We start from the raw sequence: 13,195 nt of genomic DNA, 5'->3' as shown, positions 1-13,195 counted from the left end.
AAGACAGCTAGTCCTTTAAGAAACTCTTCAAGTCACCAACAGAAGGAGAGGCGTAGATGAATTGTTAGTAGTTCGAGGTTTTCCAGTTGAAACTCCTCCCTCACCCCACATTTCCTTGCTTATGAAAAATGGCCCATCAACATCAGCGTCAAAGTGACTTTCTAAGCTTAATTAAAAGAGGAGATTGACTCGCGGTAACAAGCGTGTCTCAAACAATTCTATAGAGTGAGGATAAATTGAGGCAGAAGGCACCATAGTATAATGAACCTGATTATGTACATTGTAACAGTGCTTTCCCTTTAATTCCTTACCTTTCCCAACCCCCCTCCCCATCCCGTGCCCTCTCAATGACCCTCGACCTTCTTAGCCTTTTGTGCTGTACCGCTGCGCCTCCCACCCGGCTTACTCACTCTTCCAACTTCTTCCATCGGGCAGGAGATACAGAAGACTGAGAACACGCACGAACCGACTCAAAAACAGCTTCTTCCCCACTGTCACCAGACACCGAAACGATCCTCTTATTGACTGACCTCATTAACACGACACCCTGTATGCTTCACCCAATGCCGGTGTTATGTAGTTACATTGTGTACCTTGTGTTGCCCTATTATGTATTTTCTTTTATTTCCTTTTCTTTTCATATACTTAATGATCTGGTGAGCTGCTCACAGAAAAATACTTTTCACTGTACCTCGATACACATGACAATAAACAAATCCAATCCAATCCAGTCCTAGGTGCAGCCCCAGGATGCACATCAGAAGTGGAGTAGCCTGCTGCCCATTGCACCCACGACCTTCGATGTGCCTGGTGGGTGTCCTCTGGGGCTGGAGGGCCCCGGCCCATTTGCCGGAGGCAAATGCCCCACCGTGCCACCAGAGTGCTGACTCTGAGATGTGCCGTTGTCAGGGAGGTGGGCCTCAGGGGAGCTGGTAGCCTCCGTCACCATTCCAGAGGGTAACTCTGGGGTAGCAGCCAGTGCTCCTCATCCCAGCTGGTGCCTATAGGGCCCTGGGGTTCACCTCAGGATGGAGGGGCAGCTGGATTAAGCCCCGGCTGCACCAATGTCATCTGAATCTGCCAGCCCTGGTGGCTCCCCAATGTCTGCAGCATGGTGTTGACACCCTTTGTGATGCTCCTCACTGACTGGGACATGCGCAGGAGTACCCCAGCAATACACAACTGTGACTGGGACATGCTCCACAGCCTCTTGGCTGTGCCCACCTGAGACTCAGACATGCTCCAAAACACCTCATCAAGGTCCATCTGTGATTGGGACACGTTTTCCAGCAATTGAGACATACTGTCAAGGCCCTTAGCCATGACCATCACCGACTGAGCCACGCCGTGGACACCTCCACTAATGCTGCCGACATCGTGCACGAGGCTCTCCACTGCGGTCGTCACCCTAGCAGTTTTGGCCTCAGTGCCACGCATTACCATCGCTATCTCCTGCGCCCGTAGCCTTTGGGACTCCTCAAATCGGCTATGGACCTGATGGAGTATCGCTGACATCCCCCTCTGAATATCACAGTCGCACCCTAGCATCTGCAACAGCTCTGGATAAACCTGGTCGAGGGGGTCAGCATCTGACTGGGACCCTGCTGGGTCCTGGGATACTGCAGATATCCAACTGTTGGCTCATCTGGGAGTTCCTGCCTCCACCTGATGTACATCAGCAGCTGTGTGGTGCTCACCAGATTGTGCCCCAGAAGCCTGCCCACTAACATTTCCCAAATGTATCTGTGTTGGTGGAGGGTGGGGATGACAGCTGTGACGCAACTATTATGGTGGCATCCTCGGAGCTCTCTTCTGAGGTGTTCTCCTGGGAGGCTGGAGAGGGGGTCACCTGGGATGGGCCGGCTCCATCGGTTGGAGGACCTGCGGGAGAAGGGAAATGTGGTCAGTGGGAGGGATGGGTCAGTCAGTAAGGCTGACTTTTGAGTGAACATCGACTAGAATGAGAAATGTGTACCATTCAAACAATCCGGTATATTCAACACGTACCCATTGCCAGGTCTCTTCTGGCCGTTTCCATGGATGCAAGGCGGCTAATGGCGGCAGATTCTGCATTTTTACACAGACTGCTTGTGAGGAAACACTAAAAACACGATGAATACACAACAGCCCCCACTCATTTTTTATTTCTTTAAAGAGGTTCAAGATCTGGAGCGAAAAACTGTTCTGTGCAGCAAGAGAGCTATACGCCAGTTTTCAGTCTGAGTCTGACATTTTGCCAAATTCTGGTAAGGTTCCACCCAAAGTGATTAAAACTGAAAATTGACAGTATTGAGCTCCATTACAGACAGAGAAAATAACCTGCACGTAAATGATACCTTTCACACTCTTCAATTCGGAGCCAATGGAATCCTCTAGAAATGTAGTTCATAGGTGAACGCAGATACAAAGTTGCTGACAGCAAGAAGTGACACTAAGAGCAGTCAGTTTTTGGTTACGTTGGTCGAAAGGCAAACATCAACTTGGAAAACTGAGGAAATTCCTTGCTCTTCTTCAAAGAGGGAACCAGTGGATTTTTTACATCCGCTTCAATAAACAAATGTGGTTTGGGTTTAACATTTTACCTGAGAGGTAGCACCTTCAGAAATGCCACACCTGCTCAGAACTGTGCCGCAAAGTCAGCCTTGATTTTGTACGTAAATCCTCAAGGAGAGCTGTGAACCTACAACCTTCTAACCCAAGTCAATTGCTACCAAAACAGCATCTTAATTCTCATGAATAAATACTTTGGAGCAACTTGAGCCCAAGTTAACATAGAACATAGAATATACATGATGTGGAGATGCATAGAATGCATAGAATATACAGTACGGAAGGAGGCCATTCGGCCCATCGAGTCTGCACTGACCCACTTAAGCCTTCACTTCCACCCTATCCCCATAACCCAATAACCCCTCCCAACCTTTTTGGACACTAAGGGCAATTTAGCATGGCCAATCCACCTAATCTGCACGTCTTTGGAGTGTGGGAGGAAACCGGAGCACCTTGAGGAAACCCACGCAGACACGGGGAGAACGTGCAGACTCCGCACAGACAGTGACCCAGCGGGGAATCGAACCTGGGATCCTGGCACTGTGAAGCCACAGTGCTATCCACTTGTGCTAACGTGCTGCCCACAACAACCCCTTCCACCCTGCCTAGCTCTTGCACCTTAGTACCAAACTGGAGACCCTACCCTCTCCAGTAAGTTGCTTATATGTGCATATCATCACTGCTTCAAGGAATCTGTCCCAAAGTGATCTGATTAGTTGGTAGCTTTGCCTGTGCACACCCAGTCTTTGTTTACACATAATATTTTATCTGAACAGACAGCAATGTAACAAGGAATGTAACAAGGAATACTGCTTGTACATCGACATGCATTTAAATTCCCATCGTAATCAGCATTAAGGGATTATGTTTCCTTCTCTGTTTCTTGACCCATAATTTGCTTATTGCCCTGTGAATCATGTATGTCAGTTTCTATATATTTCAGTGTATTAATTAAAGGAAACCTGCTGAAGTAAGCTTACTTGTCGAGACTTTTGAACATATCTTGGGATTGACTGCATCTCGTGGATATGTATTTTCCGTTATACTCGGAATAACTTATACCCTGCATTGTCGTCAGAGATGATTGGATTGAAAGGGAATTAATATCTGAAAGTTCCACAACAATTTTCCCACTTTGCACATTATGTATTCTTGAGTAAGGAGAGCTTTAAGAGTCTGTAAAGATACCTGAGATAAGCACTACCCATGCAGCAAGATTTATCAAAGGAGGTGCAATTTCCAAGACCTGTGTCTGAGAAGGCTGCGCTGCAACAGGAGTTCAGCTCATTGCTCCAGACAGATCTGTGACCAAGATCTACAGCCTCATTCCCTGGAGTCTCAGAGGACTTTTACCGAACCATTCCAATTTGGGAAAAGTCACCAGTGCCTCTTTTGCCCAGGCAACTCAGGTTATCCATTTTGACAGTGGACCCAGACAGATGACTGAGAGGGTCACGCCTTAGTAGTTTGCAGATTCTTTATTTCAAATTCTCTATCCATTAAGTGTCTGCGCTCTTTCACCAACCTTTCTATGATCTCAGATAGCTCCCTGTTCCTCACACCCTGCTATCATATCAACACAAAACACCAAGCAGTCTCCACATCAAATAGTCCAATGATTCTGCATCTATTTACAAAAACATTACTTGCTTATTTATTAATAAGCACATCTCATGCGACCATGTAACTTTTTCTCTGCCCTTTTCTGATATTTCTTCCATGAGATGCAACTGGCTACCGCAACATATTGGGACCCTTAGGCACCTCAGGAGCCGGGACGTACGAGGGGCAGGCAGTGTCCTGCCAGCATCAGAAACATCAGCTAATCCCGGGATTTCTGATGAAGACAACTTCCGGGTTTGACAACAGGATAAAGCCCACCCTGACTCAACTATGCTGCCAAGTTGAATGGCACAGGAACTTCAGGGCAGTTTTTCAATCTCATCCAGGACAGTAATGAGGTTGCTGCAGTTGACTTTAGCACCGAGGCGAGGAAGTGGAACAAAATCAGTCAAGGTTTTCGCTGCCGATTGGTATGATGTAAGATTTAATGGGGGAGGATATGATTGCACACTCTATGGTTAAAATACTTGCTGCCGAACCTCACCAATTAACTAAAGCCACTGACTGCTGCAGTCAAAAGATTCACAGCGCCGTGGAACTGTATCTCGATTTGAGTCATCAAATGCATGGGAAAAAAAGGAAAGGAAATCGAAAAGAAAAGTCATTACATTGAAAAATCTACACATGTTTTTAGTCTGCCAAAATTATGAGGTAAAGTTTTATTGTAAGTTACTGATTAAATAATCACTGATAAATGGTCACTTTTTTTCAGGACTTGTAAAATTCATTGATTATGAATACAGTGGTTACAATTACCAAGCATTTGATATCGGAAACCACTTTAATGAATTTGCAGGTAAGTCACATATTACCAATTTGAACACAGTTATCGTTTTATACCAGGTCTTGCTCTGGTCCTGTGAAATTAAATGGAATTGTGCATAGATACAGGACAATTCCCAGTCATTCTTACATACAACTTGCACAGTGCAATCAATGTCCTTTGCCTTCTTTTACTTGTGGGCTTCGGTGGCACCCCCAAGTTAGTGATCTACGTTGGAGAGAGTACGTAGCTAGCATTCCACCTCACTACACCTGGATGATAAGTCTTCATCCTGCTCTCAGACTATCACAGGAAGATTCAGGAAAGACCCCGCACTCACAATTGTTAATTTAAAAGGTAAAAATGGGGCAGCATGGTGGCACAGTGGTTAGCAGAACAGCCTCATGGCACCGAAGACCCAGGCTCGATCCCAGCTCTGGGTCACTGTCCATGTGGAGTTGTGCAAACTCACCGTGTTTGCATGGGTTTCACCCCCACAGCCCAAAGATGTGCAGTGTAGTGGATTGGCCATGCTAAATTGCCCCTTAATTGGAAAAAATTAATTGGGTACTCTAAATCTAAACAAAAAGGTAAAAATGGACATAGTTGACAGAGATCCTGCTCGGTCAGCTTAGACAGACACAAGAAAACAAACCATTTTAGCCTTAATCACCCCCATTTACATTTCTGCCCATGAAATCTTGGTCAATCTCCGCATATCACTGGCCCCCTATCCAGCTCCACTGCCCTTTGCCCCCCCCACAACAGTATAAATCTGACCCCATTTCCAGCTCTCTCCAGTTTAGACATGGAGTCCTCCAGACTCGAAACATTAGCTCCCTTCTCCCTCCAGAGATACTGTCAGACCTGCTGAAGTTGTCCAGTATTTTCTGTTTGTGTTGTACAAGGAAACACACACTGTCTCCTGTAACTAATTTTATTTGGTTATTTGTGAGGGACATGACGAATCCAGCACGAGTTTGTAGAGTGAAAAAAAAGTATCTGTATTTACAACAATATGTACCAAGTACCAGTAGTTCACTGCTGGTCCCCTCTCTACCCACTACCACGCTGGCTCTATGTGTACAGCTGCACTGCCCCGGCCTCCCTCACTGGGGGAGCTCATATTCCTCAAGGATCGTAGGGTAATCAATTGTCCTCAGCCAATAGGATCCGTGCAGGTTATGACGGTATTACAATCTTCAAAATAAATCACACAAAATATGTCTCAGAATTACAGCTGGGCTCTAAGTATTACCCACACTAGTGAAGGAGGCTGGCCAGGCTATGATCACTCGGTGTGGATGTCTTCTGCTCTCTGAGCTCCGAGCTCAGGGTTCCTTCTCCACGATGGTTGTCGTTGATGATGTATTCTGATGTTCCTTCTTTTATCCAGGTTCTGGTAGTGTTGAGACATGGTACACACATGCAACTGGCATGTTCTATTGTCTGATCAAGAAATAAACATGATACATGTGTCCTGGCCAGGGTGATTTAATCAAGATCCATTGTCCTCTGAAACACTCATGTCTGACCAGCTATTAGCCAATTATGGAATCCAATGGCCTCTTTGTTTGTTGTTCTTCCTGTTGCAAAGTTGATCTCTACTGTCTCGAAGTTAGTTACATATTCATGGCCTGGTCTTTTCTCCTTTTGTATCAACATGGTAAATACTGCAATTGGGTAATCATAAAGGCCCTTTCAGCAATAATAAGTTTCCGTGCTGACTTGAATTGTCTGCCAGACAGCCAATATCAATTTTGACCAGGGCCTTTTTGATAGTTCCTGTTTGGGGCCTCAATGTCTTTTTCCCTCTGTCAGATGTCCCCCATCCCACAATGTTGTTACAATGGAGCAGAGTGGAGCTAAAATGAAGGAAGGTGAGACTAGAAATCCAGGAAGCAAGACATTTGGAAGGGGAAATTTAGCTCCTTGGGCTGTACAGCATAGTAAAATAGCACTTGTATTATAAAGTTGTATGTATCTGTAAATCAGTCAATCACAACTTATAAAATATATTGCATGATTCCATTTCATTTGCGCCAGAAATTGCTACCAGTAAAATGGAATAGATCCTGTAAAATTCAACTTGCGAACATGTTGGGCGAAATGTTCTCGAGAAATGACAAAGTATCATTTCGGGTGTGAAAGCCAGAACGATTCCCGTTGTCTCAACTGGCGCCAAACTGATCATGATCTTCCCTCACTTTGGACAATGAACGAATCCCTGCATGAAACACGCTGAGCTGGAGTCCCCTGATTCATCTGACCTGTGTCTCAGCCAGGCACTGCTAACAAGGGAGAGCTGCATTTAAGCATTCCCACTGCATTCACTCCCAATCCAGCCAGGAGGATGGCAGCGCAGAGACCTACTCCTCGATTCCTGGGGGGAGACCTGAACAGGCTTCTGAAGGCCATGGAGGAGGAGGGGGGTCGGGGGGGGGGGGGGGGGGGGGGTGGCACCCTGTACACCTGTGTGGGGAGAAGACCCCAGAGTAGCATGTCAAATCTCACCTGTGATGCGGTGGCGGATGTGTAGTCAGTGCCAGCAACCTGACAAGGAGGTCCGGCAACTTACTCTGCAAGAAAATGAATAACCTCCAATGAGCTGCAAGGGTGAATTTTCATCTGTCGCCTCCTGGTACCAGCCCTGACTGTCACCCCTGGAATGCCACCATTAATCCACTCACTGCCACCGAGCAACCTCCCAATTTCCAACTTCCCAGCATCTTCCTCAGAACTCCCTGGCACCCCTCATCAGCTCCCCTTCCTGTCTAGGCATGGTGCCCACATATGCCACTTGCTGGAGACCCCCGACCTGCCAGGCATCCGGCTCACAATGTCCCCTTTGTGTTCCCGAAAGAGAAGATAGCCCATAATAAAAGGGAGAGGAAGAAGACAGGCGGGGGAATGCCCAAGTTATGACTCCTCACCACCTATGAGGAAAGGGCGATGGAGATCGCAGGGGAGGACCAGGAGCGAGCTGTGACTGACTGCAAATTTGGCCTGTGCCAGAGAAGTAAGGATCCACTGCACCTTTATCCATATGACCTGTCTCAAGTGAGTTGTCAGTTGCCTAGACCCTTGACCTTCCCATTTACTGAACCCATGTCCTTTGTCTTGCAGGATGACCATCTGATGAGGCTGGATTATTTGGAGTCACAGCCCCCCCCCCCCCCCCCCCCCCCCCCCCCCCCCCCACCTGCAATTGTCAACAGCACTTCAGAGGAGAGCTCCGAGGAATACAGCAAAGTGGTGTCACATCTATCACCACCCACCAGCGCAGAGATACACCTTGGTGGACCATCTTAGCAGACAAGCTTCAGGGTCACTATCTGGTGATGCATATCTGGTGGAGGCAGGAACGTCCAAAGGATCGGGCAGTCGGATGGCTGCTGGATGCCAGGAAACAGCTCGCCCCCAGCCAGATTCAATGCCTCGGAGAAGATTTCTCCCTGAGCTGGAGGAGGTGCAAAGGCAGAACCGGGAAATTCACAAGCGCTGTCAGCAACATTCCTACAACTACAATGCAATTGGAGGAGTCTCAAAGCCCTCAGTCGCAATAGATGTTGCCGTCATTGGGTGGCATCCAGGCCAACACTGAAAGGGTGGCCACCGTGGTGGGAAGCCTGGGGCAGGATGTACGAGCCCTGAATGGTGGATTACAAGAATTGTCTTAGTTCCTGAGGACCATGGCTGAGGGGCTCCAGAGCTTGGTCCAGACACAGAGGACCATTGCTGAGGGCTACGACACCATGGTGCAGACAATGGCAGGCTTCCAGGACTGGCAGCGCCAGGAGATTCAGAGGTTTGGGGGCTCACTCCAGCTGCCTCTCCATCCCATAGAGTAATCCAGGGGCCCAAGAGACCCCTGAGGAAGCGCTGTAGCCCATCCTGCGTTCTCTCACCAAGGAGACTCTGGCATTCTGCAGCCCTTCTGAATCGCACCTTCCTGACACAGGCATATTGCAGTGACAGCGGGCAGAACAGGGTGACATAGCAACGCCAGTGACACCCCAAGGTCGGCCTCCAGGTTCTGGTCCTCCAGAGGATGCCCACCAAGGACATCTCGGGCTGCAGGATGCTTGAAAGCAGCAGGCCGCCTCCACCACTGCTGTGCATCCTGGGGTAACACCTAGATGTATCGCTAGACCTCGTAAGATTAAGAGGTTTTAGGATCACAGTGTGGGCATGCATGAAGTCAGTAACTGTCAGTAAGGCAGTAGATAATGTAGCACTGTAACTTTACCACATGAAAGAATTGCACACCTCAAAGCTGCAATGCCTCTGTGTTTGACTCCTATCTCACAGAGAGGCTATATCTCCCCATCTGAACTCTCGCAGACTCTCCAAGCAATCCCAACTGTTAGACCCACAGTGACAGACATCCTGGAATCACTGCTTCTTCACTTAATAAACTAATGGCCTTGCCCCTTTCCCCACTTGGAGCAGTGGGGCAAAAATATATACCACCGACCCTCACTCAGACATGAGCTCGTGAGTCAGTGTGCAGTCAGCAGACAGACATAACTCAGACATAAGACGAGCCTGAAGAGCATCACAGCTGATCTCACAGTGTGTCATCATCACCCTCCTGCCTTGACAAGTGACTCATTCATACTGCCAATCCAGGCCAATCACCTGGTTTGATGTTAAAGTGACCTTTGGAGGGAGGAGGCAAGCGGGCTGGGAGGGGTGGGTAAGATTTGCAAGAGGGAGAAATGGTTTGGGGGGGTGGGTTGTGGAGCCGCTGGACACCGAGCCTCCTAATCTGAGAATCTGGATGTTTATCATGATCACCTGACCCTCCTGGCTGGCCGCACCCTGGCCGTCACCTGTCCTCCACCATACAGGTCCTGCTCCGGGGCTCGTCCTCTGCTCCCTCCTGGTCCTTCTGCTCAGCGAGGAAGTGGCATGTTCCTCCTCATCAGCCATGACCTCAATGGGTAGTTTGTGTCCCCCACAATTGATCACGGCAGCCTGGGGTAGTCCTTGAAGATACTGGGGATATCCACGGGCCCCACGATAGAGCGATCATGCATGCTTCCTGGGTAGCGTCCACACACGTGCATGATGTTGAGGCAGTTGTCACACACGAGTTGGAGATTCAGGAAGTGGAACCCCTTTCAGTTGATGGCTCCCACCCAAATCAAGAGCCCCCCCCCCCCCCCCCCCCCATCCCCCAGGCCATTCGGAGCCAAAATCTGGGAGATTCTGCTGAGCTCTCTGGCACTCAGCCTGAAAGATTCAACAGTGGCTACGAGAAGGTCACCGTTCAATAACTCTTGCAGCCAACTACTTGGATGGAAGAAAAACCTCTCGCGCAAGCCACAGAGCTCTGTCATTATGGAGAATAAAAAACTGAGTTGAACCAGGCCTCAGGTGTGCTCTTGCAAGTTAAAGGGACATGAAATGCAGTGTAAACAAACAATCTCCATAGGTTCTATGAAGCAGCTGGTTAAACCGCTGCAGCTTGTTAAAGTTAATGGGGTGTGAAATGGAATATTAGCAAGCAAAGTACAAAGGGATAAAAGCAGGCACACTGCAGCAGTCAAACCGTAGAGCCTAGTGAAATTTCAAGGGGTGCGAAATGCCTCGTCAAGAAACATACTGCAGAATTGTTCTGTCCTGGGAGAGGATTTTATGACAGACAGGCTGCAGCTGTGCTGTGTGCTGTGAAGAGGTGTTAAACATGAACGAAAGCAGGCTTCGCAGAGCCACCGTGACTCCTATCCTGAGGCCCGGGGGTAACCCCTGACCTGGCCCCTCCAGCCCAGCCTGATCCACCATTTTTAAAGACCAGTAGTAATTAGTACCTGCGTGACATCCCTCTGGTGGGCGGGAAGATTCTGTGGGGCCGGATGATCTGAATTTAATCTTGCTAATGAGATTACAATGGATCCAAATGCATGCTCATCAGGCTCTCACTCTTTCTGGACGAGATCTGGATCATGCCAGCATGAAGGGCCCAGGCAGATCGCAAACTGATTTGCGCCCAGTGGAAAATCATCCTCTTTGCATATTGTTACTTTTGTGACAGCAACCAATGTAACATAATTAGTATTTAATACCAAAACCAGAACTGGAAGAAATTAACTCACTTGGCATTAAAACTGTAATTTTTAGTTTTTAATTAAAATGTTGTTGTTTATTTTACTTGTTTGATTAGTAGAAATCAACTTTTATTATCTCATACACTGCCCTGCAGCAGAGTTTATCACTTAAATAAATGTAATAATCTCTGATGGACAAAATTTATTGTGCCAAGTTTTATGGCTGTCTTTATTGCCGCTCATTTATTTCTGAATAGTAAAATGTTTGTTGCATTGTAAATCCTGAATCACTAACATTCAAGGAACAGAACTATTGGTAAGTGTTGCTTTGTATCCTATATAAAAGGAGTAATCAAAAGATCAACCCAGCTTCTTGCAGAACTATCCAGAGTACACAGAAGGCATGGCCAGAACCAGTGGCACAGAAAGACTTGCAGGCACACTTGCTAATTAATCATTACAGATGGAAAGAGTCCTAAGGCAGGCTACAATCAGTCACTTGTGCCTGCTCCATCACATTCACAGCCATTCTTGTCTCTCCACACTCAATAAAGTGGTCCGACATGTGGTCTACACCTTTTCCCAACTACCTCGGATGTAACACATTCTTTTGCTGTTTCCCTGTTGTTAAAGTGTATGCTGCATGCTTTTTTATCATCCAATTGCTTAATTCTCTGGTGGAAGAAGGAGGTGTGGTAGCCTACTACGTGATGTCGTACTGTTCCATCGCATTGGAACAGGCATATTGACTAGATGTTAATGTGTGTCCCTTGAGATGGGGGTTGTCCATCAACTTCCTTTGCTGGGCCAACACACTATGCAACATCTTACAAGTGTGAGCAGAGTGATTAAGTGGGATGGATATGGTGTCTCTCTAAGAGACAGTTCCATGATACATGCCAATTCCTGCCATTCCTTTGATACTGGACATTCAATCAACATGTCTTTGAGCAGACTGTTGGGCAGAAGTGCGGATGGCAAAGCTCTGCAGTATAGCTCATTATAGCTCTCTTCACCCTATCCCCCAACATATTGAAATTAGATAAGAAAGGCAATTGTATGTGGGATTTAAGGTATCAATGGTGTCAGCAAGAATATCTATCAGAGGAATTACAGTTGTGCTTTGAATTTCATCATTGTGATTTCCATTGCAGGTTACCTCAGTTAAACAGTCTTCCACAATGGTCCAGTTTGATGATTAATCATCATTACACTAATAACGAGAGTGGATTCCTCTAAGGGTGGCCTTGGACTTTTCAGGATCCTTGGCACACACCCAGGGAGTAAACTAAAATGTTGATCGGGGAAGCTATCCCCCCCCCCCCCCCCCCAACCCCCAAGCATGTATACAATGCAGAGGGTTGTCACTGGGCAACTATCTCGGTATAGCATTGAAACAACGGCACAGAGTATGGAAAGTAGTAAACCGCTCACCTTCATCTAAGAGGGAGGCTATTTCAAGCATATTTTTTAGCCTAATCTCAGGGAAACTGTTCATTTCATTGACTTACCTGGGATCCTGTTAACCGGTTGAAAATTGAAATATTTTTAATGGCTAGTAATGGATGACACAGCTGTCATTTTTAACACGATAATGAATATGACCTCAATAGAAATTATGCAATGGTTGTCCATTTAACAGCATTGTTTTCCCCTCCACTCTTTCAATGACTAACATCATAATTTATGGAAGGTATTATAATGAATGAAGACAGCATTGTTATGACATACAATTCACTGATGTGGCATCCAGAAGTTTTCTCCTGTAATTAATCATGAATCATTAATCATGCAGTCATTATCTTCTATTTTATTTTTAATTATTATAAGTATGTATGATAGCTGAGCTTTATGAATAGTGACAGTGATTGCCAGAGTTATGAGGGGTTTTTTTTAGTGTTATTAACCGTTTGGCCTCGACAGCCTACTTGCGTTCAATGAAAAGAAACCAGACTGCTTTCTAAAACAACAACTGAGGATAGAGAGTGCAAAACTGTCACCTCTACAGTCAAATGCAATGTGAATTGTTTAGAAAAATATGATAAAGTGAGCCTGTTGATAGCTACATTTATAGACCACATGTGTGGTCCCCAGATTGGTGGTTTACGACCAGCTGGACTCATTCTTGTCAGTTCTGTGAATCAGACAAATCAATGCTCATACCGGGGATCATGTTAAGTCTAAAATAATCTTAGTTATTTTTATA

The 13,195-nt window shown here is 46.6% G+C and overlaps 1 protein-coding gene across 2 annotated transcripts in view; it reads left to right on the top strand.

Moving 5' to 3' along the window:
* LOC119971857 (ethanolamine kinase 1-like) overlaps positions 1–13,195 on the top strand; it is a 537,556-nt gene that overhangs the window by 276,633 nt on the left and 247,728 nt on the right. The window contains exon 5 of one of the 2 annotated variants that reach the window (XM_038808085.1): positions 4,886–4,969. The exons of the other annotated variant lie outside the window; for it this stretch is intronic. Within the exon in view, the coding sequence (XP_038664013.1) occupies positions 4,886–4,969 (84 nt within the window). The remainder of the gene's footprint in view (positions 1–4,885; positions 4,970–13,195) is intronic. 2 annotated transcript variants of the gene reach the window in all.

The sequence above is a fragment of the Scyliorhinus canicula genome, chromosome 9, assembly GCF_902713615.1.
Source record: "Scyliorhinus canicula chromosome 9, sScyCan1.1, whole genome shotgun sequence".
Lineage (NCBI taxonomy): Eukaryota > Metazoa > Chordata > Chondrichthyes > Carcharhiniformes > Scyliorhinidae > Scyliorhinus > Scyliorhinus canicula.
The sequence above is the reverse complement of the archived record's forward strand: the minus strand, read 5'-3'. Positions and strand labels throughout refer to the sequence as shown.